General features: G+C 46.2%; 1 protein-coding gene across 1 annotated transcript in view; it reads right to left on the reverse strand.

Annotated features, from left to right (window-relative positions):
- Positions 1-27960, reverse strand: part of WNK3 (WNK lysine deficient protein kinase 3) — a 584725-nt gene that overhangs the window by 324501 nt on the left and 232264 nt on the right. The window contains 2 exon segments of the mRNA XM_030194275.1: positions 15770-15927; positions 16557-16777. Coding sequence (XP_030050135.1) covers positions 15770-15927; positions 16557-16777 — 379 coding nt within the window.

Below are 27960 nucleotides of genomic sequence, written 5' to 3' on the forward strand. Positions count from 1 at the left end.
AGGAAGGAAGGCACTGTGCGAATAGACACTCCTGCCTCAGTTAACTGCAGAAAGGGCTCCCGACATGATAGCGCCTGGAACTCAGAAACTCTTCTGGCTGAAGTGATAGCCACCAAAAAGACTGCTTTCAACGTCAGGTCTTTCAGAGATGCCCTCGACAAGGGTTCACAAGGCGGCTTCTGCAAGGCTCTTAGCACCAGATTGAGATTCCACGCAGGTACCACTGAGTGCAGAGGAGGGCGCAGGTGATTAACTCCCTTGAGAAAGCGAGGCCAGGGAAGCACCCTTCAGGTGACCCCTGAAGCAAGAGCCGCTACCTGGACCTTAAGGGAACTGAGCGACAGGCCTTTTTCCAGACCTTCTTGCAGGAACGCCAACACTGAAGAAATTGGAGCAGTGAAGGGAGAAAGTGAGCCTGCCTCACACCACGATGCAAAGGTACGCCAAACCCTGGCGTAAGCAGTAGAAGTAGAGCGCTTCCTCGCTCTCAGCATAGTGGCGATGACCTTGTCTGAGAAGCCCTTCTTCCTCAGACGCTGCCGCTCAATAGCCAGGCCGAAAGACCAAAGGGGGAGGGATCCTCCATTACCACGGGACCCTGATGCAACAGGCCCCGCTCCGCTGGCAGCAGCAGAGGGCCGTCCACTGAGAGCCTGATCAAGTCCGCATACCAGGGACGTCTGGGCCAATCTGGACTCACCAGGATTATCTGGCCCAGATGCTTTGCCACCCGGCCTAGCACCCTGCCCAACATGGGCCAAGGCGGGAACACAGAGAAGCTCCTGAGTCGGCCACTGTTGGAGAAGAGCATCTACTCCCAGAGATCGAGGGTCCCGTCCTCTGCTGAAAAAGCGCGGCACTTGGCAATTGGCTGATGACGCCATCAGATCTAGGCTCGGCTGGCCCCAGCGCTTCGTGATGTCCAAGAAGGCCTGAGCAGTATTCATGACTCCCGCAATGTAGGCCGCCAACAGCTGTTCCAGGTTTGCTTCCTCCCACAGGCATAGCTTCATGGCCTCCTTGGCTAGAGGGGCGCTCATGGTACCTCCCTGGCGATTGGCATAGGCCACAGTCGTGGCATCGTCCGACCGGACCCGTACTGGCTTCAGCGCCAGGACCGGGAGAAACTCCAAAGGCACCAACCGAATGGCTCTGAGTTCCAGGAGGCTGAAAGACCACTTTGCCTCTGCAGGGGACCAGAGCCCCTGCGCTGTCCTTCCCAAGTAGTGGGCTCCCCAGCCCGTCAAAGAGGCGTCCGCCGTGACAACAACCCAGTCCGGGGTCATAAGAGGCATTCCTGCGGACAGCTTGTGTGGCCTCAGCCACCAGCTCAGCGCCTTGCGCACCGCCGGATCCAAGGGAAGGCGCACAGTGTAATCCTCCGAAGCTGGAGTCCATCGCTGCAGCAGAGAGCTGTATAGGTCTCATATGGGCCCTGGCCCAGGGCACTACTTCCATCGTGGCCGTCATAGAGCCCAACAGCTGCACATAGTCCCAAGCTCGAAGAGGAGAGGCTGCTAGGAACTTGTCCACCTGAGCCTGAAGCTTGACAATCCGATTGTCTGGCAGGAAAACTCTGCCCACTTGGGAGTCGAATCGAACTCCCAGATACTCCAGGGACTGAGTCGGGCGCAGCTGGCTTTTCTCCCAGTTGATGATCCACCCCAGGGAGCTCAAAAGAGCAATCACCCGGTCTGAAGCTCTGCCGCACTCTGCATAAGAGGGGCTCGGATCAACCAGTCGTCCAGATAAGGATGGACTTGTACTCCTTTCTTGCGAAGGAAGGCCGCGATGACCACCATTACTTTGGAGAAGGTCTGCGGAGCAGTAGCTAACCCGAACGGGAGGGCTCTGAACTGGAAGTGTCGGCTCAGAACTGCAAAATGCAGAAAGCGTTGATGAGGAGGCCATATGGGAATATGCAAGTAAGCTTCCTTGATGTCCAAGGATGCCAGGAACTCCCCTGCCTGCACTGCCGCTATAACAGAGCGGAGAGTCTCCATCCGGAAGTGCCGAACTTACAAGGCCCGATTGACCCCTTTGAGGTCGAGGATAGGCCGGACAGAACCTCCTTTCTTTGGTACCTCAAAGTAAATGGAGTAACGTCCCTTGCCAAGCTGATCTTCTGGCACCGGAACGACCGCACCCAGGCGGATCAGATTGTCCAAAGTCTGCTGCACTGCCACAGCTTTGACCGGAGCCTTGCAGGGAGAGTGCACAAACCCGTCTCTTAAGGGTCGGCAGAACTCTAGCTTGTAGCCGTCTCTGATGACTTCCAGCACCCAAGCGACTGAAGTTACCCTGGTCCACTCGCCCAAAAACGAGGATAAGCATCCTCCAATCTGCACTGGGCCATGGACCAGCACCCCGTCATTGGGTACGAGACCCTGGGGGAGGACCGGAGGAGGCACCTCCGGGACGGCGGTCTCTGCAAAAGGAATGCTGCTTGGGGGAGAAGTTCCTTATGAAGGAAAAGGGGGCAGAGGAGCCCGACTTGCCCGGGCGATACTGACGTACTTCCTGAAACCGTCCTTTGGAGGAACCGGGGTGGGCACCACTGGCCCGAGCCCTGACCTCCGGTAACCTCTTGCCCTTAGACGTGCCGAGATCGGTCACAATCTTGTCCAGCTCGACCCCAAAGAGCAGCTTGCCTTTAAAAGGCAACTTAGCCAGGTGAGACTTAGAGACGTGGTCAACAGACCAATGCTTTAGCCAAAGCTACCGCCGTGCAGAGACTGTCTGAGCCACACCTTTAGCCGAGGCTCTCAAGACACCATACAGCAAGTCTGCCAAGTAGGCCAAGCCCGATTCCAGGGCTGGCCAATCAGCCCTCAAGGAAGGATCCGAGGGGGAAGCCCGCTGCACCAGCGTCAAGCACGCCTTGGCCACATAAGAGCCGCAAATTGAGGCCTGCAAACTTAAAGCAGCCGCCTCGAAGGACGACTTTAAAGCCGCCTCCAATCTCTTGTCTTGGGCGTCCTTTAGGGTCGTGCCACCTTCCACCGGCAACGCCGTTTTCTTAGTCACTGCAGTGATTAAAGAATCCACGGTAGGCCCAAGAAAGGCCTCCCGTTCACCTTCAGGCAGAGGATAGAGGCAGGACAAAGCCCTAGCCACTTTAAGGCTCGCTTTTGAGAAATTCCAATGAGCAGAGATCAAGGTTTGCATGGCTTCTTGCACATGGAAGGTTCTAGGCGGGCGCTTCATCCCCCGCATAATGGCAGAGCCAACAGAGGCTGAGGGAGAGACATCCTCCGGAAAGGAAATCTTCAAAATGCTCATGGCCTGCACGAACAGGTTGGGCAAATCCTCTGAGCAAAATATCCATGCTACAGAGGGGTCATCCGCTCCATCCGAGCGGGAATCCGTCTCCTCCAAGGAATCCCCAAAGGACCGTTGGGAGAACTCAGATACGCTGCCCTCATCTACATCAGAGGAGACAGAGTCCTCTACAGCCTGGAAGTCCACCCGAGGGAGTTTGCTTCCGGAGGCCTCAACCCCTTGATCAGAGGGGGGAGCCGGGGCAGCGTTTATCATAAGAAAAGCCTGATGCAGCAGCAAAATGAACTCAGGGGAGAAACCCCCTAGACTGTCCACTTCTGCCGCCTGGGCCACGGCCCTAGACGCGCCCTCAACCGGCGCTCGCAAGAGCGGGGCGGAGGAACATGCTGCGCATCCAAAATGGCGTCCGGCGCGAAACTCCGAGGAGCCGCGCGGGAAGAACGGCACTTAACTTGGCCGCTTTCTTGCCGTCGTCCGAATCAAGGGCGACCATAGCATTAACGTCTCCCAGCTCAAGGGCGGCCCAAGAAGCCGTCCAAGCAGAGTGGCCGGCCAACATGGAGTGGGCGAGCAGCGGGGGATGGGCGCTTTTGGCGGGAAAAACCGCCGCACTGGAGGAAGAACCAGGACACTGACCGGACTCCAAACTGATGCCCAACAAAGGCGATTAAGGCTTTGAAAACCCCCGCATCCCCACTAGACGCATACACGCACTCCGGGGAGCGAATCTTCGCACCCTCGGACTCCGACGCCATAAGCCACGTGGAGACCGAACGGGGAACCCCCTGCCCGCTAGAAAAAGGTAAAATTACCTGCTTCTCACTCCGAGCTGTAACGAACTGGTGTCCCAGTGAGCAGCTGTAATAAACGCTGATATAAACGTTGAAATAAACGCCCTTAAAGGACGATCAATTTTTTTTTTTTTTTAACGAAGCCAGCGGGAGGGGAAAGAAAAGGAGGGACCTGGCACCACCAGGTTTGCACTTGCTCAAGAAGAGCCTCAACCCAGGTACTCAACAAAACCTAAGAATTAGGCTTGGAGACCTAGCCAGAGCTGCTGCTGTGTGTGACCACCACCTGCTGAGATAGAGAACATACTGAGGAGTTTCCAGCAGCACATGACCAAATATAGGGAGGCAAAAGGATTGCTCTCTATCTCCACCTGCTGGTAGATGGACACAACCCACCAGTCTATGGATTGATCGGCATGATGATATGGAAGTGCAAGATTCACTTATATGCATGGTTTAAGTCTCTCCTCTGCAGGAAAGACTCCGCTAAGTGCACGCACGGAATATGGAAGCCGATTGGCGCGTGACAACAAGATTTCAAATTTACCGCCCCTTTAACTGCCACAGGCAGAATAAGCGAAAGAATGTTGTTAGAGTGTACATTGGAGTTGTCGTCGCAGTGGAACTGTAAGACTAACACTGGCTGAACGAACAGAAGTTCTTAAAAAATTAGAAAACAAACAAAATCAAGCATCTATTGCTAAAGAATATGGTGTCTATCCCAGTCAAATTTCATGTGTCTTGAAGCAGAAAGACCAGCTTCTGGAAGACTGGCAAAACAATACAAATCCACAACGGAAACAAAAACGAGCGGGAAAAGCTGAGGAAGTAGAAGATGCTCTTCTTCGGTGGTTTTCTCAAGTCAGGAGCAGTTTCCTGTCAGTGGTCCACTGCTTATGGAGAAAGCTAATCAGCTAGGTGAAAGTCTTGGACTAACTGAATTCAAAGCCACTGTTGGATGGTTGGAAAGATGGAAGGAGAGGAACAACATAAAATTCAAGAAACAGCATGGTGAGAAATAGATGCTGATGACTTTGGTGCTGAAAATTGGGTGTTTCAGTCTTCCTACCATCTTGAACGAGTTTGCACCTCGTGACATTTTCAATGCTGATGAAAATGGTCTCTACTGGCGAGCAATTCCTGATGGAACACTTGCATTCAAACATGCCGAAACTACTGGAGGTAAAACGTCTAAGGACCGACTGACGATCCTCCTGTGCTGCAATATGGATGGGAGTGAGAAGTTGGAACCCCCTCGTCATTGGAAAGAGCAAACAGCCCCGTTGCTTCAGAAAGGTAAGCGACTTCCTGTGTCATACGAGGCTAACGCAAATTCACGGATGACTGGCAAATTTGGAAGCAGTGGCTAAAGAAGTTAGACACTAGAATGCGGGCACAAAAGTGTCAGATTTTGCTGCTTTGTGATAATTGTGCTGCACACAGGGATGATGTCAGGCTAACATCAAGGTGGTCTTCCTGCCACCAAACACTACCTCTCTGATCCAACCTGTGGATGAGGGCATAATAGCCCATTTCAAACAACATTATTGGCTCTGTGCTACATCGTCTGATGAGTGTTATGGATGACAAGACTGGCAAGGATAAACGTGCTGTTGAACTGGCTCGTAATCTATCACTGTTGGATTCCCTACATATGCAGAAAGAAGCCTGGAATCATGTTACACAGGCAACCATTGTGAACTGCTACAAGCAGGCAAGCTTTGTTAAGGATGTGGAGAGGGACGAAACAGATGCAGCTGTTGCAAATGCGTCAGATGAACAGGTTACTGGCATCCCAGCCGGTGTTACTGAAGAGGAGTTTCATCGCTACGTAGCTGTTGATTACGATCTACAAACAGCTGATAGCACTGATGCCGAGATATGCGCCTACACACAGGCAATAATGGCTGAAGATGAAACAGGTGATGAAATGAGCAGCGAGGCACATGCTGACAAAATTCAACAACCTCCTCCTGTCACTTTTGCAAGAGCGCTGGAGAGTCTCAACACCGTGCAGGCCTATCTGGAGGCCACTGGCTGTCAGTGCTATGACCGTTTTTACCGTCTGGCAGACGTAGTCTATGGAACTCACAGACCCAATAGTGTACAGAGGACTATAACTGATTACTTCAAGTAAGCCTAACGTCAGTTAACGGAGAATGTATACTGTACGTACAACAGTAATGTACATACGTTTACCAGATGTCAAGTTTCTTTGGGTCACAACGGTTAACTGCACGTATTTCTTTGGTCCCAGACCCTTGCACTTTAGCGCATTGCACTGTATTGACAAAAAGCGGACAAAATACGATGTCTACCTGTGAGTACTTCACCCCTATGCAAAAAACCCCTTACAAAAATTTGGGCCATGCCACAGGTGTACAGAATAGCCAATAGCCTACTCACTTTATAGCCATGTTGGTAAAGCTTATGTTGATAATACAACTGGGACTGTACCATTTTCTTGTGCACTTTCAAGGCTACTCTAGCAGCTTGCAAATTATCCCAGGCCTCCCTGGTCCTAGTCTGTATCCACTTTTTTTTTTAAACAGATCTCAATTTGATGTTATAAGTATAGTATTTCCCAAGCAGCCTGCCTTCACCTAAGAGCCACAAAAGTTATGGTTTCTCCTCTGAGAACCATCTTGGAGGTTTCCCAGAACAACAATCTATCATTCAAATATTCAGAATTATCTTCTACATAATGTTTCCACTTATTAACTATAACATGTGTATCTCAATAGATAAGATTTGGGAAATGCCAACTACGGGTGCACCTTCCTTCCTCCCCCCCCCCCCCCCCCCCCCCCACACCTGAAACCCCTGCCACTCCATCCATATTCACCGCAAAATCCAAAACAGTAGGGAGCTCAATTTCTGCCCCCGTCACTTGGGCAAACCAAGCAGATAGTACAACACAGCCAATGTGGAAATGGATGTGTGTGCTCTTGGCCACATGAGTAGAATCTCTATCAAGCAGGTGGAAAATTCACCACACGTCTACCAAATCCAGTACTTTACAGAAACTGTTGCAACATAAGTCATAAGTAATGCCCACTGGGAAAAGACCAAGGGTCCATCGAGCCCAGCATCCTGTCCATGACAGCGGCCAATCCAGGCCAAGGGCACCTGGCGAGCTTCCCAAACGTACAAACATTCTATTCATGTTATTCCTGGAATTGTGGATTTTTCCCAAGTCCATTTAGTAGTGGTTTATGGACTTGTTCTTTAGGAAACAGTCTAACCCCTTTTTAAACTCTGCTAAGCTAACCACCTTCACCACGTTCTCCGGCAACGAATTCCAGAGTTTAATTATGCGTTGGGTGATCTAGGATCCCCTAAGATGGAACCAGTAGTTCTATTCATCTGGTGATCCATCACTGCATTAAAGTCTTCCAGGATCACTAGTGTTTTATATAAATAAAGACTACATAATTTAACAAGTTGCTGAAAAAGTTTGGCATTAAAAATATTTGGGGCATGCAGATTGAGAAGCACTATCTCAGACCCCTGTATTTGCAAATGAACAAGCAAACAGCGACATGATCCATCTTTCTCTATATGAATAGCAGCAAATGGTAGGTGCTTGCTGAGTAAAATAGCCATCCCAGCTCTGTGTGTTGTTCACACTGCATAAAATGCCTCTCCTACCCAAGTCCTTATAAGAACACTGCTATGGTCTCCGATTCAGTCCAGCCAATGCTACTCTGGTTCATTACTCTACCGTTCTTGAGCATCAAGCTGGCCAGAAAAGCAGCTGCCGCCTTTTAGCTTCTCAAAAAATTTGATCTCATCGTCACAATGAGCCGCAATTACACAGGGTAAGAAGAACAGATTTTATATGTCTGTCAAACACTACTGCACACAACAGCGCAAACACCCAGCTCCGCGCCTGCGTTTATAGCAGAGCAGTCCTGAAGCATAATTTTTATTCTGGTATGCGAGAGATTTCCCAGAATGGATGGTACTCAAAACCGCTTGCTTTTGTGCAAAATTTAATATGTTGAAGTTGATAGGCATGGGGCACCCTCCCCGTCAACTTCCTTTGCCCCAATCTATGAGGGTCTTTTACTAAGGCGCACTCATGTTTTTGGTGCGCTAAACTTTAGAGACGCCAATGCATTCCTATGGGTGTTTCTAACATTTAGCTAGCCCACAATTTTAAAGCGCGCTAAAAACGTGAGCGTGCCTTAGTAAAAGACGCCCTATGTGCTCTAGAAAGGCCTCACATGGTCTCCCAATTGCAGCTCTCATAGAATCCAGACCTCCAGGAATCCTCTAAGCTTTCCCTCCAGCACTGGCTCCGGAAGCCTGACCAGGCGCAGGTTGTTTTGGCATAATCTATTTTCAACGTCATCAAGTTTTCGCTTGAGTGCCAAGACCTTTTATCTTGTGACTGCACCAAAATGTGAGCCTGATCCTCCGAAGATCCTGTGCGTGGCAGATTCTTCAGCTCCAGTTCCACTGTATGAATGTGGTCATGAGCCTCCTCCGCTTGGTCATATATTAGCTGCAACTTTTTATCGAGCGCAGCCTCCACCACTGCAGTGACCTCAGTCACTACCTCTGAGATCCACATGGAGCTCACCATCATGCCAGGAGTACTGATTGCAGGTACCATCTTGGATGCCATTCCTAGCAACTCCCAAACCCATCTGCTGGCTTTTTGCGTCTTCTTGGCCCAGTCCTGCAAAGTATAGGGAAGCTGAAGGCATTTCAGAAATGAAATCAAGTTGTAAATGCTAAAGAAAAGTTCAGAAAATTAGAGAAATAGACGATAAGTGTAAATTTTTGGAACTGTGCTTGAAGATTAAGTAGGCTGGCCTTGAGCAAGGATATGAAAGAATATGATGATGCTTATTACAGGAGTTATATGATGTGTTAAGACAGTATTGAAAGGTCTTTGGAAGAATTTATGGATGGAGAACTAGCCCATTGTGTCACCCAAGGCTGACAAGAACAGTCCTGAGAACAAAGTAGAAAATGAAAGATTTAGAGCTGAAATGCCGGAATAGAATACTGAACCAAGGTAGTAACTTTAAAAAAAAAAAAAAAAAAATTCAGACCTAACACACCAAGAAGCCCCAAGGGAGACGAGTCTCGTAGGTCCAAGAGAGAAAACTCACTAGTTACCTAACTAAACTCCAGAGTTTAGGAGCCATATATCATCTCGGAAATCTTCAGACACAAATGCATCAAAGGAGGATATGGAATAGCTGGATTTTTATGGTTATTTCAATTTAATATACTGCCTTTACTATGGATGTATATACACCCACAGAACAAAACGGGTTAGTGGACTCGAGGAATCTCAGAGCCCACCAAATGCCTTCTTGAATAAGTTTACAGACATGTTCGAAATTTGGGGTAAAAAAGTTCCAGACAGACTTGAGTAGGGAGGGCGCAAGGTAATATAATACACTAGTTTGGGTTGAATCTAACCTGGCATTCTGTGAAGGTAGAATATGTAAACGGCGATCATTAAGTGATTGTAAAAGCCTAGGTGCAGCATAAGGAATAAACAAGGGAAGTGAGTTATAAAGGGACGCCAAGGTGGAGGGTCCTAAAAGCAAGAATAAGAGCCTTAAATTGAACCCAAAATGTGATGGGAAGCCAACGATAGGTGGTACTACACTGGAAGAAAAGCAAAGATGCTTACCTGTAGCAGGTATTCTCCGAGAACAGCAGGCTTCATATTCTCACAAGTGGGTGACATCGATCCGCGTAGCCCTGTCCGGTATTTTGCCAAAGCTAAAAAGAGAGCTTTGTGGAGCACAAGTTACGCTCCACCGTGCAATGTGCAAGCGCCTTTCCGTCTATCGTGTGAACGCTGTCTCCTCAGTTTAATACTAAAGCAAAAAATAAAGTAAAAATAACCAAGGAGACTGAGAATATGAAGCTGCTGTCCTCAGAGTATCTGCTACAGGTGTCTTCGTTTTCTCTGAGGGCAAGCAGGCTTCTATCTTCTCACAAGTAGGGAATCCCGAGCATCCAACTTGACCGAAACAACAAACATGGTCAATTGGGCCTCGCAACTGCGAGGACGTAACACAGATTAACCTGAAACTATATACAATCTGGACTAGAGCGCAGCCTTAACAGAATAAAAAGGGCCTTTTGGGGGGGGGCGGGTGGAGTTGGATTCTAGGCCCCAAACAGATTCTGCAACACTGTCTACCCGAACCAACTATCGCATCGGGTATCCTGCACAAGGCAGTAGGTGATGTGAATATGTGGACTGAAGACATAGCAGCCTTGCAAATTTCTTCAGTGGAGGCTGACCTCAAGTGAGCTACTGACGCGGTCATGGCTCTGACATTATGAGCCTTGACATGACCCTCCAAGGAAAGCCCAGCCTGGGCATAAGTGAAGAAAATGCAATCTGCCAGCCAAATGAAATGGCGACCCCTATCCTGTTGCGATCAAAAGAAACAGAAGCTGGGCAGGACTGTCTATTGGGCCTTGTCTGCTACATGCAAAAGACCAACATTCTCTTGAAATCCAAGGTTTGCCAGCTGCTTTCAACAGGATGGGCATGAGGTCAGGGAAAGAATGTTGGCAAGACAATCAAATGGCTCAGAATTTATTTATACCCCACATTTTCCCACCTGCGGGCAGACCCAATGTGGCTTACAACAGTAAAGGGCTGAAAAGGCATTCATTAATTTGGCATAAACAATCAAGTACATGGAACTCAGACACCACCTTCCACAGAAACTTAGCGTGCATGTGATGAAACTTAGTATAAAGTGAATCCATTACTAAAGCCTGAAGCTCACTGACTCTACGAGCTGAAGTAACAGCCACCAAGAAAATGACCTTCCACGTCAAGTACTTCAGATGGCAAGAATTCAGTGGCTCAAAGAAGCTTTCATCAGCTGGGTGATAACCACGTGAGATCCCATGACACTGGTGGAGGTTGATAGGGAGCTTTGACAAAAGCAAACTTCTCGAAGCAAACTAAAGGCTGTCCAGAGATGGGCTTACCTTCTACATGTTGGTGATAAGCAATAATTGCACCAAGGTGAACCCTTACAGAGTTGGTCTTGAGACTAGACTCTGATAAGTGTAGAAGGTATTCAATCAAGGTCTATGTTGGGCAAGTAAGGGGATCTAAGGCCTTGCTCTCACACCAGACAGCAAACATCCTCCATTTAAAAGAAAACCACCACTTAGTGGCATCTTTCCTGCAAGCCAGCAAGACATGGAAAACACCCTAGGGGAGACCTAAGGAAGCAAATTCTAGGCTCTCAACGTCCAAGCTGTGAGAGTCAGAGACTGGAGGTTGGGACGTAGAAGTGACCCCTCGTCTGAGTAATGAGGGTAGGAAAACACTCAATCTCCACAGTTCTTCGGAGGATAACTCCAGAAGAGGGAACCAAATCTGCCGCGGCCAGTACGGTGCAATCAGAATCATGGTTCCACGGTCCTGCTTGAGTTTCAACAAACTCTTTCCCACTAGAGATATTGGAGGATACGCATATAGAAGGCCTGTCCCTAATTGAGGAGGAAGGTATCTGACCGCTAGTCTGTCGTGGGCCTTAAGCCTGGAACAAAAATGAGGGACTTGAGTGGCAAAAAGATCCACTGAGGGGGTGCACCACGCTCGATCTTGAGGGCTATGCTCATATTGAGAGACCACTCATGCGGTTGTATTATCCTGCTCAGCCTGTCGGCCAGGGTATTGTTTATGCCCACAAGATAAGTGGCTGGAAGGAACATGCAGTGTTTGCGAGCCCAATGCCACATCCGGATGATCTCCCGACACAAGAGTACGTGATCTGGCGTCCCCCTGCTTGTTGGTGTAATACACTGCAACCTGATTTGGTCAAGAACAATTTAGTGAGATAACCGATCTCTGAAAGGTTTTAGAATGTTCCAGATCACTGAAGCTCCAGGAGATTCGTTTCCTGGGTGAACCAGGCACCATGAGTGTGAAGCCCATCTACATGAGCTCCATGTACCAGGAGAGATGCATCCATCAGCATTTTTTGTGGCTGAGGATTTGGAATGGAAGTCCCAGAGTCAAAACTGGATCAAATTGCCCACCACTGAAGAGAGCGTACAAGCTCTGGGGACACCTAGATGACATCTTCTAGACTCCCCATGGCTTGATACCACTGAGAAGCCAGGGTCTACTGAGCTGATCTTATGTGAAGACGTGTCATTGGTGTAAATGTACATTGTGGAAGCCATGTGGCCCACTAACTTCACATCTGCAGAACTGTGACCTGCTGAGAGGCACAAACCTTGGACTGAAGCGAGACAAGATTGTCCACTCACGTTTCCTGGAGGTAGGCTCAAACCCTCTGTGTGTCGTGCAAGACTTCTATGAACTCCAATCGCTGGAAAGGGTGGAGATGACTTGGGGTAGTTTAATACATACCGTTATGGTGTACAGCGCTGCGTATGCCTTGTAGCGCTATAGAAGTGATAAGTAGTAGTAGTAGTAGCTCGAGCACCCGAATAGTCATCCACATGGACTCCCAAGCACTGTCCTCTGAGGTACTCTTCACCAGCTAAATCGTCGAGATATGGGAACACATGGACTTCCAATCCGCATAGCGATGCTGCAACTACTGCTAGACACTTGGTGAAGACCCTGGGAGCTGTCATGAGGCCAAAAGGCAGCATGTGATACTGAAAGTGACGTGCTCCCAGTCGAAATTGAAGATACCTTCCAGTGGGCTGGAAGTATCGGGATGCGAGTATGTGCATCCTTTAAGTCCAGAGAGCATAGCCAATTGTTTTTCTGAATCACTGGGAGAAAGATGCCCAGGGAATCCATCCTGAACTTTTATCGAACTAGAAATTTGTTCAGGGCCCTTAGGTCTAAGATGGGACGCACCCCCCCCCCCCCCCCCCCCCCATTTTCTTCTACATAAGGAAGTACCTGGAATGGAATCCCTGCCCTTCTTCCCCTGGCAGAACGGGTTTGACTGCATGGGCCTTTAGAAGAGTGGAGAGTTCCTCTGCAAGTAACTGCCTATGCTGAGAGGTGAATGAATGAGCTCTTGGTGGACAATTTGGAGGTTTGAGATGACAACTGAGGGCATATCCAAGGCAGACTATTTGAAGAATCCACCGATTGGAGGTTATGAGAGGAACCTTTAGTGGGGGGGGGGGGGGGGGGGGGGACACCTTTTAACCTTCCCCCAACCCGCAAGTCGTCCAGAATGGACACTGATCGCAGCTATGCTCTGCTGGAGCCAGTCAAAAAGCTCGTCCCTTGCTTTTGCGGGGGAGCAGCAAGGGCCTTGGGCACAAGCTGTTGACGAGAACGAGCGCGCTAGGGCTAAGCCTGAGAAGGCTGGCATGCCACAGGGGTGTACCTATGCCTAGAATAGGAATAGGTGGCACTCCGCAACCTACCAAAATACCTCCTGGAGGAAGATGCTGCAGAAGACGTTTGGTGGGAGAGAGAAGACAAAGCCTCAGTGTGCTTCTTGATCTGGTCAGCAACCTCTTTGACCTCCTCTCCGAAAAGATTATTCCCCCCCCCCCCCCCTCACCCCGCAAAGGGCATCCCCCATGCTCTGCTGGACTGAATGGTCCAGGTCAGAAATATGCAGCCATGAGAGTCTGCGCATCGCTACACCTTGGGCAGAGATCCAGGATGCCACATCAAAAGTGTCAAGTGCCCCTGGTCAAGAACATGAGACACGCCTTCTGCTGCTTGTCCCCGTGGGACAGAGGGGACACCCAGTTCCTGACGAGGACTGCCTTGAGTACCTCATGGAGAGGGGCAGTCATTGCCTCATTAGGTGGAGAGACATAGTCCAGGACCTTGGCCCTGGGCTCATCCTCCACTTCTATGGGGAATGGAATGGCCTCACCCATTTCCTGTACGAAGGAGGTGGAGAAGAGGCTCTCTGGTGGAGACAGACTCCTCTCAGATGGAGAGGAAAGGATCCCATAGGACTTGTCAAAGTACCAGGGATACTCTTCCGATTCCTATGAGCGTTCCTCTTCAGTACTGGACAGAACTTCCCTCAGGGATGTTCGAGACCAGGCCCACCTCGACATCGAGGACCTATGCCCTTGAGAACTGTGTCGAGGAGCTGGCTCCCGCCTTGACTCTGGCTAAGCTTCCTCCACTGACGGAGTACCAGCCTGGGTGGCAATTGACACCAGGACTGCAAGTGGTGCCAGCGTCTGCACCGCATGCTGAGGGCCAAGCAGGGCTGCAGCAGAAGGCATGGCAGGCACAGGCACCTCCAATGCCAATGCTCATCGAGAGCCGCAATTGGTAATGGCTGAGGAGCCAGGTAGAGCTGAGGTTGCCGAATCACCTGGGGTACAGAGCAGGATCTCGGCTGCTGGGAGAAGTACGCATTGGCACCTCTTGAATGGAGGGTGAGACATCCTCCCGGCGTTGACACTTTTCGGATACTGAGTCCCTCTGCGTCCTGGAGCTCTAGGCACCGTGCGTCAAAGGAGATCAGCGACGGTGCTTCTTGGCCTTCACTCGATACACCTCACCCAAGCTCCTTGGTGCTGAGAAGGACGACACTGAATACTCCTGTCACCTCAGGGTCAGGTCCGACGATGGACGGTCCCGGGGAGGCCTGCATAGAAGGAGGCCTCGAGGCAGATGGAGATCCACTCGATATCTTCACTGCTCCCAATGTCTTGGGGTTTCGCAGCAGCCATTCCTACCTCCACTCCCAATGCCGGTGCCTCAGTCGATGTTGACGCCAACGACCTTGATGCCGATGAACCAGTCCATGCTCTAAAAAGTTTTTCGCATTGAGCTTCTCAGGAAAAATTAGTCCTTTTCTTCATACAAAGACAAAGGACACAATTTTCTGGGCTATGGTCGGGCCCAAGGCACTGAATACACCAAGAATGTGTATCAGTAACCAAGATGGTCCGGTTGCACCAGGTACAATGTTTAAAGTCACTGGGAGTCTTCGATGACATGAAAGGGAAAATGGCTTCGGCAAAATTAAAAGTCGCGATTGTGCCTGAAAAAATGGTAAAAGGCACAAAAAAGAAGAGACCTGTCCGAGCAGGCCTGAAAGTGGCCCATGCTGAAAAACAAAGAAAACAAACGCAGGCCAAAAAACGAATAGAAAGGAGGATTTTTTTCTTTTTTAAATATAATGGGAAAATAATAAAATAAAGAAAGGGGGAAGAAAAAACGTACCGCCAATGCACAAAATAAACTCTCTCCTGGGCGAGTGAGGAGCAATGAAATGAACTGCCGCTTCTCACGCGAAGAAAAAAAGAACTGAGAGTCGCGGTCACGCTGCAGGCAGAAAGGCACTTTGCGCATGCACTCCAGAAAGCTCTTGCAATTTTTTTTGCTTCGTATTATGCTGACCTGGGCAACACTGGATAGTCTACCCACTTGTGAGAATGTAAGCCTGCTTGTCCTCGAACTGCACTTACCCGTCATAATAAGTCATTTGATGACTTCAATGCAACGAGGACCTCTAGTAACTACAAGAGGATGCTGCACATTTCAAGTATTGAATAACTTTTCAAGCAAATCACATACTCCACAGTACACTGGCAACCATCTGTGGCTGAAACTTACAGTAATTTACATGGCTGTGACCATAAATCCTTCCTGTCAGCCACAATCCAAATGAACAGCAGCATCTATCTTGTGTTCCTATGCAGCAACTCCAGTAAAAGCTGCAACTTGGAGGTTGGCACCATCCTAAGAAATAAATGAGCTATGCACTTACACTGGTAACTTTGCGGTAGATCTGTGCAGCATTCTGGCACTCGGAATAAGGGTATTCAGAGGTAGCCATCTCCAGCATACACATGCCAAATGCATAGACATCCACAGATTCATCATAGTGCTCTTCATACATCTCAGGAGCCATAAACTCAGGGGTACCTGCAGAACGAGACCACCACAGCAGCATGAAACCTGCAATACTGCAAAGTACCCACATCCATCTTCTTCCACAATCATTCTAAAACAGCAGCATGTCTGCAGAATCAGGTAATGTCACTGGAGCACAATTCATGCCCAAAAGTATCATCTCTCCTTATTTTCACATTCCAACACCTATTAACTTGAAAGGATTAATATCAATCTGAATGTGTATGTCATTAGCGTAATGTCCCCATGAAATAGACTAAGAACCCTCATAATTCTTCCCAGTTATTGGTATATCAGTGATTCTATACTTCAGGCAGCATTTCCCTAGTCTCAGACACTGAGGTGCTTGCAAATAGTTGTCTGGAGCTGTATCTCAGATCCCTAATCCCAGGGCTGCAAAGCAAAAACAAGCAGAAAAGGCCAAAAAAAGAAAAGCTGTTGAATCAGACCCAGCTTGCTATTCTAAGAAGTATTTCTGAAACATATTGATACTTTTCTAAAGCTGAATTGCACAGATTAATTCCCCAAAAGGAGAATCACCAGCCTCCATATGCAGCTGACGCTTCTCTTTTTGCCTTGAGCACTTCACCTTAACCGCAAAGGAAGTTGCAGGTCATGGATAAGATGACAGAACCACGCACCAATGACACTCTTAGCAAAGGAAGTACGCATTAAGGTAGCCAGTCCCAAGTCTCCAATTTTCACTGAGCCTGTGGGGCCAGTAATGAAGATGTTGTCGCATTTCAAGTCTCGGTGGATAATGGGAGGCATCCGTGTATGCAAGAACTGCAGTCCTTTCAAAATCTGCCGACACCAGCTCCTCAGCACCTTTGGCTTCATGACCTTGAAGCGTTTCAGGTACCTGCATGAGAATGTGAAACAAAGATCAGTGAAGTCAAGTACAAATGAGACACTGATATCAGCACACTTTATTCTTGATAAGAATTTAGGTTTGCTACAACCCCACTTGTTACTATTGATAGAAAAGATATTTATTTATTTATTTAGTTGCATTTGTATCCCACATTTTCCCACCTATTTGCGGGCTCAGTGTGGCTTACAATACATTGTAAATGATGGAAATACAGTTTCTTACATTACATTACGATTATAGGTTACATTGTGAACAGATAAAGGAAGACAGGGTCAGATCAGTCGCCTTTGGGGCGTGGAAACTAAAGGATATGGTGTAGGGGACATACTACGCTGATCTAATAATAGCAAGTGAGCGATGGGGTAGACAGTTTTTATCTGTGGGTAGATATTGAATGGGAGAGTACGGGGACGTGGAGTACATGGGGTAATATCTTGAGGCATTGTTATGATGTATATGGGATTTATATGTTTTGATCCTTGTGGTATGTTTTGTCAAAGAGATAGGTCTTCAATCGTTTGCGGAAGTCCGTCAACTCGTAGACCGCTCTCAGGCCGCGTGGTAGTGCGTTCCAGAGTTGCGTGCTCCTGTAGGAGAAGGTTGAAGCATGTAGTCCTTTATACTTTATGCCTTTGCACTTAGGGAAGTGGAGGTTGAGGAAAGTTCTGGATGATTTTTTGGCGTTTCTGGGTGGCAGGTCTACCAAGTCAGACATGTATGCAGGGGCTTCACCGTGAATGATTTTATGCACTAATGTGCATATTTTAAAGGTGACACGTTCCCTAAGTGGGAGCCAGTGTAGTTTCTCGCGTAATGGTGCTGCACTTTCGTTTTTTGGTTTTCCGAAGATGAGTCTGGCCACTGTATTCTGAGCTGTCTGAAGTTCTCATTATTTGTTCTTTGCAGCCTGTGTATAATGAGTTGCAGTAATCCAGATGGCTTAATACGAGTGATTGTACCAGGTTGCGGAAGACAAATCTTGGAAAGAATGGTTTTATTCTTTTCAGCTTCCACATGGAGAAGAACATTTTTTTGTTGTGTTGTTTGCGTGAGTTTCAAGTGTAAGGTGGCGGTCGATTGTTACTCCGAGGATTTTTAAATTTTCTGAAATTGGCAAGTTTAGTTTAGGTGTGTTGATAGTAGTAAATTTTGTTGTATTGTATTGGGAGGTTAGTATGAGGTATTGAGTTTTTTCTGCGTCAATTTCAGTCGGAATGCATCTGCCCAGGTGTTCATGATGTGTAAACTTTGGTTGATTTCGTTAGAGATTTCGTTGATGTTTTGTTTAAAAGGAATATATATCGTTACATCATCGGCATATATGTAAGGGTTAAGGTTATGGTTTGATATAAGTTTTGCTAGTGGGGTCATCAGTAGGTTGAAAATTGTTGGTGAGAGGGGAGATCCCTGCGGTACTCCGCACTCAGGTGTCCATGCAGCAGATGTGGTTGAATTTGATGTGACTTGGTATGAGCGTGAGGTTAAGAATCCCTTGAACCAATTTAGGATATTGCCTCCGATGCCGAAATATTCAAGAATGTGTAATAGGATTCCGTGGTCAACCATGTCGAAGGCACTTGACATGTCAAATTGTAGGAGGAGTATATTGGAGCCAGTTGCGATCCGTTGCTTAAATTTGGTCAGTAGGGTAGTTAATACGGTCTCTGTGCTGCGATTCGAACGGAATCCTGATTGGGCATCATGCAGTATTGAGAACTTGTCGAGATAACTTGTGAGTTGCTTGGTTATCACTCCTTCTGTTATTTTAGTTATTAGTGGTATGGATGCAACTGGTCTGTAGTTAGTTAATTCACTAGCGTTTTTCTTTGTGTCTTTGGGTATTGGGGTGAGTAAGATTTTTCCTTTGGGAAAAGACCGTTTTGTAGCATGAAATTCAGGTGGTTCGTTAAGTCTAATATGAATTGATGAGGAGCTGATTTCATGAGGTTACTTGGGCAGATGTCTAGTTTGCATTGGGATTTGGCGAATCTTTTAAGCGTTTTAACGATAAGGTCTTCTGACAGTACTTCGAATTCGGTCCAGATCCTGTCTGCTGGGTGTATTCCGTCTTCAGGGTCTAGACAGTTCAGGAATGTTGTGTATTCGGTGGGGCTGGTGGGTATTCTAAGTCGTAGTTGTGTGATTTTCTCTTTGAAGTATTTCGCGAGGTCGTCGACCCCTGGTATTTCTTTGTTATTGTTTATGACAGGTGAAGTGTCTAGCAGCTTATTTACAAGGTGGAAGAGTTTGTGCGTGTCTTTGTAGTTTGGTCCAATCATAGTTTTGTAGTGTAGTCTTTTAGTCTGTTTTATGGTGTATTTGTATTTCCTCCGAAGTGATTTCCATGCATTCAGTGTGTGTTCATCTTTCTTTTTGTTCCATGCGCGTTCTAGTTTTCTGATTTGCGTTTTCAGTTCTTTCAGCTCTTCGGTGAACCATGGATTTGATTTTTTCCTGTGCGATGTTCTGGTTTGGATTGGGGCATTGTGTCTAATGTTGTTTTACATATGTTATCCCATTCTAGGAGGAATTGTACGGTGTCAGTGTTTAGTGGCCGTTCATTTTGGTAGACCTGTTGCCAGAATGATGTAGGGTCTATCTTTCCTTTCGTAGTGTATGTTGTTCGTTCGTTTCGTGACTGCGTTTCTGTGTGTTTTTCGCCAGAGGAGGGAGATATGTGCTTTATAGTGGTCTGTCCATGGTGTGGGTATCCATATTGTGTCTGTGAGTCGGATAGTTGAATCTTGGTCGAATTTGTGTGTGATGATGTCCAATGTGTGTCCTTTTTCGTGTGTTGGTTAGGTGTTTGGAGCGTGTAAGTCCCAGAGTTTCAGGAATTCTTTACATTCTAGTGTGTTTTTTGAAGTGTCGTCTTCAAGATGTAGGTTGATGTCTCCTATAATGAAGATATTGGAGGCCGAGACACATGTGTTCGAGATGAAGTCCATGAGTTGCGCTTGGGAGTCTTTCCATTTTCCTGGTGGTCTGTAGAATAAAATTGTGTTGAGGTGTCCTTGTAGGTTCGGATGATTGATTCTCGTCGAGGCTATTTCGAGTTGTGGTGAGGTGGATTCACCAGTAGTTATGATGGTGAACTCGGATTTGTAAATTATGACTATTCCGCCACCTCTTTTTCCATTTCTTGTCCAGTGGGTGATTTTGTAATCTGGTGGGCATGTGTTTTTGATGGCGGGGTCTGTGGGGCCGTGAAACCATGTTTCCGTGATGAATAGAAGGTCTAGTTTCTCTGTGGTAGTCCAGTCTAGTATGTCTATGGAATTGCTTACCGCTGATCTTGCGTTGATGTATCCTATTCGGATTGAGCTGTATGGTTCTGTGGGGAGGTTAGATGTGTTTATTTTTATTAATTGTCTGTTTCCTCGATTATTGGATTTGTTGTTGTTGGTTTTCTTCTCTGTCTGTTGGTGGTGTTCATAGGTGGAGACGTTGCCTTTTGGTTGGTTATTGTTTTTTTGGTTTGGTGAGTTATTGGTAGGTTGTATATATAGTTGGTGTGTTGTGGTTGGGTTGCTGTAGAAGTTAGGGGTGGTCCATGCGTAGTGGATTATAGGAATGAGATAGATTACTATCAGTAAATTATTAGTGTTCATGTTGGGTTTATGTGGACGGTGTTCGGGAGAGTGTGGGTAGTGTTGGTGGTGTCGGTAATATTTGTGAAGGTGTTGGTTAGTGTTGGTGATATTTGTAGCATGTACTGGGAGTTTTTCAAGCGTGTTATAAGCCTGTACACTGTTAAAGCAATTAGATGAAGTATTTAGAGCATTGGGAGAGAGTCTTTCGGCATGCAGCAATTATCTAAGGTATAAAACGCTTTTTGTCATTCAGAGAGAGTTCTTTAGACAAGCTATGAAGCCTATTAGCAATTGAAGCATTTAGGTAAAGCATTTAGCGTGATTATAACATTTAACAGGAGTCTTTCAGCACGCATAAGCATAATTTCTAGATAGAGCAGTCATTTAGAGAGAGTCCATTCAGACATGCTATAATCAATTTAGCGATTAAGCTATTGGATGAAGCATTCAGAGTAATTATAACATTGAAAGAAAAAAAAAAAAAAGTCTATCAGCCTGCAGAGGCATAGCATCTGGATAGAGCAAACAGTTTATTTGAACTAGGTATTAACAGGAGTTCGGGACTCTAAAAGTAAGGCAATAGCAGCTGTGGAAAATAACCTTGGGTAGATTCAAACAGGTACTCGGATCCGGGAGGGGTGAAGGTGGTGGTGGTAGCCCCAGATGCCATCCACGCCGTCGCTGAGGGGCCGCCGTCGGAGGTATGAGAATGCAGCCCTTAACCGTCCCAAATCTAATCCCGTCGCTGGCTTCTTATCTCGTCCTCCTGACGTTTCGCTCCAGCTGGTAGGTGAACGGTCCAGGGGTGGTTGCGGTCCTTGCCTCGATGGTTAATGCTTCTCTAGTTTTTTCTCTTTCTCGTGCGCCCGGATTCCTCGTGGCCTGGTGTCCCGCGGGGCGCTCGAGTCAGGATGTTGCTCTGTCTTGGTTCACATCACGCGTCGGGCAGAACCGCTGCTGCAGGTCCCACTCGATTACTGCTCCCCTGTTCACTTTTGAGCCCTGATGGGTCAAGCGCCGTAATTTTTACATTCGGCCGCAGTTCTTTCCAGCGTCCGGGGCCGTTGAGACGGCCGCGGTTCAGGACGTCAGATCTTGGTGTTTCCGGGTTAGATTCCCTGAGTCGGTAAGTCTAGTGGTCCCGGTCTCGGTCTGGTTTCGGTTTGGTCTTGTCCGAACCTTTCCGGTTCGGTCAGGTGTGTTTGCTGACACCTGGATGGCCCGATGAGTCTGTCCACTACAGGTCTCGGTAGTCAGCGGGTGGGTGGGCCGCGAGGCCTGGGTATTTCGTCCGGGTTCGTCGCTAGCCCTTTGAATTCTGGGTTTTGATCCGATCGGTCGACTCCACAGGATTCAGCGCTATTGTAGCACCTTCCCGGTCCGTTTCGGTCCGGGTGGGGGCGGCCCAGGTGGTCTGTTTGTTAGGGGCCTCAGGAGCTCGTTCCGGAAGCTCCTTACATGTCGGCCATCTTCTCACTACAAGACTACACAAGAGTTTGTTGCAGATATACTGCACTGAAAACTTACTAGAGGCACCAACAGATTACAAACAAAATGGTTTTCACAGCAAATATTGACTGTGTATCAGAAATAGAATCACTTGCACATCTGGCTGCTCGGTTTGTCATGCTATCAGAAGGCCTACATACAGAAGACCTTGGTATTGGATTAAGTACAGGTTCCTGTATGTTTATATACCCAGCGGATACAAAATCAAAGAGAAAGGCAACTGGCTTAGATAAGGAGTGTTATCCTCTAAGCAGTTAAGCTTGTACACTGGCAACTGGGATATATTTTTAGCAGTGTAGATCAAAAATGTGGTCAGACTAGAAGAGCCAACTGGTCTTACATGGCAGCATCTATTATAATTATGCAATTGTCTTATATTAGCATATATGTGTACACAGGTAGATATTCAAAAGGATTTAACTGGGTGGGAAGGCTTCTCCCCGGTTAAATCCAACTGGCTGGTCCCAGAGCAAATATTCAGCAGCACTGAACTGGCTAGTACTACTGAATATGACCACTGTGGCACTATCCTGTTAGTTCAGGCAACCCAAGGGCAGAATCAGGGCCAGATTGCAATGGCCTCAAATACAAATCTACCTACGCATCAAGCTTCTCCTTCATAGGAACTCAGCTATGGAATGCACTGCCTAAACTCTTAAAATCAACTCAGAATCATCTAAACTTCAGGAAACTATTGAAGACCACCCTGTTCAAGAAGGCGTACCATCCAGGCGTTACTTAGTTTATTTCTTATCTGTTCAGCAAAATGTATGAACCCTAATGTTTTTCCATTACCTTTTATTATCTTTGTTGTCTTAGACGATACATTTACGATTAAGTTTTTACTACGACATTGTTTAATGATATTATACTGAACTATAGCCTACCCGTGTTACTGTGTAAGCCACATTAAGCCTGCAACTAGTGGGAAAAATGTGGGGTATAAATGTGTTAAATAAATGAAAATAAATAAGGATTTACCCAGCTACAACTGATTTTCAGTAAGCTAATGAGGTAAGTGCCAGGATAAAGCTAAAACAAAAAGGTTGTCCTCATTTTATCTGGGCAGCAGTCTGAATATTGGCTGGCATCCTGATAAAGTCCGGTCATTTGAGTTTCTTGCATGCACTGGTGGAACAGTAGCAGACAGACTTACTTATTTGATCTACTGGTAATGGCACATGTATAGCCACTCTGCCTATATGCAGTGTCATAAGTAGAAGCAGGCCATGAAGGGGCTGGCAAGATGCTGCAACTGTGCAGCTGTGTCAGAGAATCTCTCTCCCCCTTCCTCCCAGTTTTGGAGGGAGATCATCACATTAAAAACAGGAGATGATAGCCCATCCAGTCTGCCCAGTAAGATAATTAAGGTTGTTAACTGCCACTACATATAGGTTATTCCCTCCCCCGTGTCTTCTTAGAAGCGCAAAAGGTCATTTTACTTGCCATTTAGGCATCTAACTCTTTTTAAAAATTCTATCACTGCTTTTATCTCCACCACATTCTCTGAGAGAGCATATCAGGCACCCACCATTCCTTCTGTGAAAAACAAAAGTGTTTCCTGATATTGCTCCCAAGTCTTACTACTTCATATCATGTCTCCTGGAAAAGGTTTCCTTCTTGTGTATTAATACTTTTGAAATATTTGAATGTGCCTATCATATTACTCCTGTTCCTCTTCTCCTTTAGGGTATGCATATAAGTATCAGATCATATATATATTCTGTTGCAAACACCACATTATTCTGGTTGCATTCCCCTGGACTCTTTCCAGCCTCTTTATATGCTTACCAAGGTGCAGCTTCCAAAATGTAACAGTATTTGTAGGTGACGCTTCAACAACAATCTGTTCAAGGACATTATCACCTGAATAGCTGCAGTTAGCTGTCTATATGCTTAAGGAAGTCAATGTATAAATCTACTGTAGCCAACATCTCAGCTTAAAAATGGTTGACAAGCCTATCGACATCAAGAACACTTATGAAGTAAACAATTTCACTTCAATAGGCATTTGCAACTGTTACACAATGTGATTCCTTAGCAAAAGTTGTCTTCAAATGTAAACTAGATGAATATGAATCACCAACTTCCTTTGGGCTTTGCCATCTTAAGTTTTTCTTTTTACACTATAACAGAAAATTAATATAGGAAAGACAATCCAAAAAAAAACAAAAAAAGTGTCCAGACAGGAAAGGAATGTTCTACTTTATAAAATGGACAGCCCAAACCTAACATCCCATGAGGAGGCCATATCAAGGGAATGATGACTAAATACCTACTTATCTGTATGTAATATGAAAACCACTTTGGGTTGTACCTCAGACACGCAGTATAACAAGAATCTCAAACACAATAAAAATTGTGAGCTTTATGTCAAAGCACTGCAAACTTGATTTAAGAATACACCTTAGAAGGCCATGTCAAAAGGCCATGTCCATTACCAAAGAGTTAACAATATGCGAAGCAAATTGCTGCCCAATTAAAGGTAGTGATCTTTGTTACTGCAAGACAATGGCTGTAGAAGTCAAGGGAAACAAAAAGCTTGATTAGGTGCCTATGGGCTTCATTCACTCCAGATATAAAAGGGACACCTCTCTTCTGATTGTTTATTAAAATATGATCATCTGCTCAACCACCACCAACAACAAAACTGAGTACAAAAATTATACAACATAAATAAGCATAACAAAACCAATCAACTAATTAGATTAGTTCAAACTTTAACAAAAACCACTGAAACAAAACTGGTAGAAGGTCACTCACTACTCAAAGTAAAAGCGTGGGCAAATTACTTTTTTCTCTTAAGGTGGTTAAAATGACAAGGAATAAAAATCCAAAGAGATCATTCCAAAATTTTAGAGCTCCTTCCTATAGATAATTATTTCTTTCTATCAAGGAAATCAGAAACGTTTTATTAGAGAAAAATGCCATTTCACATACTATGCTTGTGTGACAAATAATCACACATATAAATTTGTCAAAAATGGTTTCAAAATATTTGACCTACAGCTTAACTGGAATGCTCCAAAAACATTTCACCAAACTCAAAATTCTATACATATCAGTTTTTATATTTCAAGAAGCTTCCTCCACACATTGTCTTAAAAAGTTTCAAGGTTCCAGACTTGAAGACAATATGCATGGAGGAAGCTCGTCTGTCTTTCTATGAGCATCATCACTCTAAAAATTTGAGAGAACAGGACTAAATTTGGGCACGAAGTAAAAACTGGCGAAGACACACCGAGCTTGAGATGGCGACTCAATCATTAGGCATGTAGATAGCCGAGTGGCTGGTGGACGTGAGGATCGCCTGGTGACTTGCCTGCCTGGTGCGAAGGTGGCGGACCTTACAAGGCACCTAGACAAGATTTTAGATAGTGCTGGGGAGAAGCCAGCCGTCTAGGTACACGTGGGTACCAATGACGTAGGAAAATGTGGGAGAGGTTCTGGAAGCTAAATTTAGGCTTTTAGGAAGGAAGCTCAAATCCAGATCCTCTAGAGTAGCATTCTCTGAAATACTACCTGTTCCACGCGCAGGGCCCAAGCGACAGGCAGAGATCCGGAGTCTCAACGCGTGGATGAGATGATGGTGTGGGGAAGAGGATTTTAGATTTATCAGGAAGTGGTCAGCATTCTGGGGAAAGGAGAGCCTATTCCGATCTGATGGGCTTCACCTTAACCAGGGTGGGACCAGGCTGCTGGCGTCAACTTTTAAAAAAGAAATAGAGCAGCTTTTAAACTAGAAACGGGGGAAAGGCCGACAGTCGATCAAAAGCGCATAGTTCTGGATAAGGTATCTTTTGAGGATATCACCCAGACAGGGAAGAAAAGGTTACTTGTAAGTAAGGATGTCAAAAATCATAGTAGATCAGATGGTGTTAAATAAAATTAATAATGACCAGACAGAAGATAACACATTAATAATGCCATGTATTAAACGTAATATAAAACGGAACAAGCATGCATTGAAATGTCTATATGCAAATGACAGGAGCCTGAGACATAAGATGGGAGAGCTGGAGTACATTGCACACAATGAAAAATTGGATATTATTGGCATCTCTGAGACCTGGTGGAAGGAAGATAACCAAAGGGACACAGTCATACTGGGCTACAAATTATATCGTAGCAATAGGGTGGATAGGATAGGAGGAGGGGTAGCACTGTATGTAAATGAGAACCTTGACTCGGATAGGCTGCAAATATTGCAGGAGACAAAACCTCTATTGGAATCTTTGTGGATTGAAATTCCATGTGAAAAGGGAAAAAGGACAGTGATAGGAGTGTATTACCGTCTGCCTGGCCAGGACGAGCGGACAAACACAGCAATGTCAAAGGAAATTAGGGAAGCGAATAAATTGGGCAATGTAATATTTATGGGTGATTTCAATTATCCACATATAGACTGGGTTAATGTAACATCGGTACACGCTAGGGAGGTGAAATTTCTTGATGAAATCAAGGACGACTTCATGGAACAGCTGGTTCGGGAGCCCACAAGAGAAGGAAAAATACTAGACTTAGTCATTCCTGGAGCTCATGATCTGGTGCGGGGGGTGGGGGTAATGGTGCGAGGGCCGCTTGATAACAGTGATCATAATATGATCAGTTTTGATATTGGCATTGAACTTAGGAAATCAAATACACTAGCATTTATCTTTAGAAAAGGTGATTACAACAAAATGAGAAAAACAATGAAAAAAAAAGACTGAAAGGTGCAGCTTGCAGGGTAAAAAAAACTTCCATCAGGCGTGGATGCTGTTTAAAAAACACCATCCTGGAGGTACAGGGCAAATATATTCCTCATATTAGAAAAATGGGAAAAAAGACCAAACGTCAGCCAGCGTGGCTAAACAGTAAGGTAAAGGAAGTCATTAGAACCAAAAAATAATCATTCAGAAAGTGGAGAAGAGAACCGACTAAAAGTAACAAGATAAAACATAAGGAATGCCAAGCCAAATGCAAAGTGGAGATAAGGAGGACAAAAAAGGACTTTGAAAAAAGTTAGCGTTAGAAGCGAAAATACATAGTAAAAAAAATTTTTAGATACATTAAAAGCAGGAAGCCAGCTAAAGAATCAGTTGGGCTGCTGGACGAAAATGGTGTTAAAGGAGCGATCAGAGAAGACCGAGCCGTAGCGGAGAAATTAAATGAATTCTTTGCTTCGGTCTTCAACGAGGAGGATTTGGGAGGGACACCGGTGCCGGAAAACATATTTGAAGCGGACGAGTCGGAGAAACTAAACTCTGTAAACTTGGAAGATGTAATGGGTCAGGGTTCTGCAAACTGAAGAGTAGTAAATCGCCAGGACCTGAAGGTTTTCATCCCAGAGTATTAATAGAACTGAAAAATGAACTTGTAGAGCTACTGTTAGTAATATGCAATCTACCCCTAAAATCGAGTGTGGTACCAGAAGACTGGAGGGTAGCCAATGTTAAGCCGATTTTTAAAAAGGGTTCCAGAGGAGATCCGGGAAATTATAGATCGGTGAGTCTGACGTCGGTACCGGGCAAAATGGTAGAGCCTATTATCAAGAATAAAATAACAGAGCACATACAAAAACATGGGCTGATGAGACAAAGTCAGCACGGATTTAGTGAAGGGAAGTCTTGCCTGTCAGGTCTCAAAGCAGCAACTAGGTTTGTGAGCCCTTGGGCCGCTGCCAAGGAGGAGCAGTGGCAGGCAAAACCACCCCAACCAGCACTGGGCTAACACACACACAAAGCAGGGAATGCAGACAGGAATAAGCACAGCAGGAACACACTGGACAAGAACACTGCACTTGACCACCCTTCCCCAGGAGTTGAGCCCCTGGATGCATGTGGCCGGCAGGACTTACCGGACTGGGAAGGAACTGGATACCAGCAGGAAACACACAACAGAGTCAAGACTACAAGCTGCCAGGCAGCCACTAAAACAGAAACACAGACAGGAGGGAGTCAGGGCTAAAAGCTGCCAAGCAGCCACTAATAAAGAACACATACACAAGACAAGGAAATGCAGACCAGAAACAAGATTAGGAACTAAACAATAAAACCAAAGCTAACTACACACAAACAAGAACCAGGC

The sequence above is a fragment of the Microcaecilia unicolor genome, chromosome 2, assembly GCF_901765095.1.
Source record: "Microcaecilia unicolor chromosome 2, aMicUni1.1, whole genome shotgun sequence".
Lineage (NCBI taxonomy): Eukaryota > Metazoa > Chordata > Amphibia > Gymnophiona > Siphonopidae > Microcaecilia > Microcaecilia unicolor.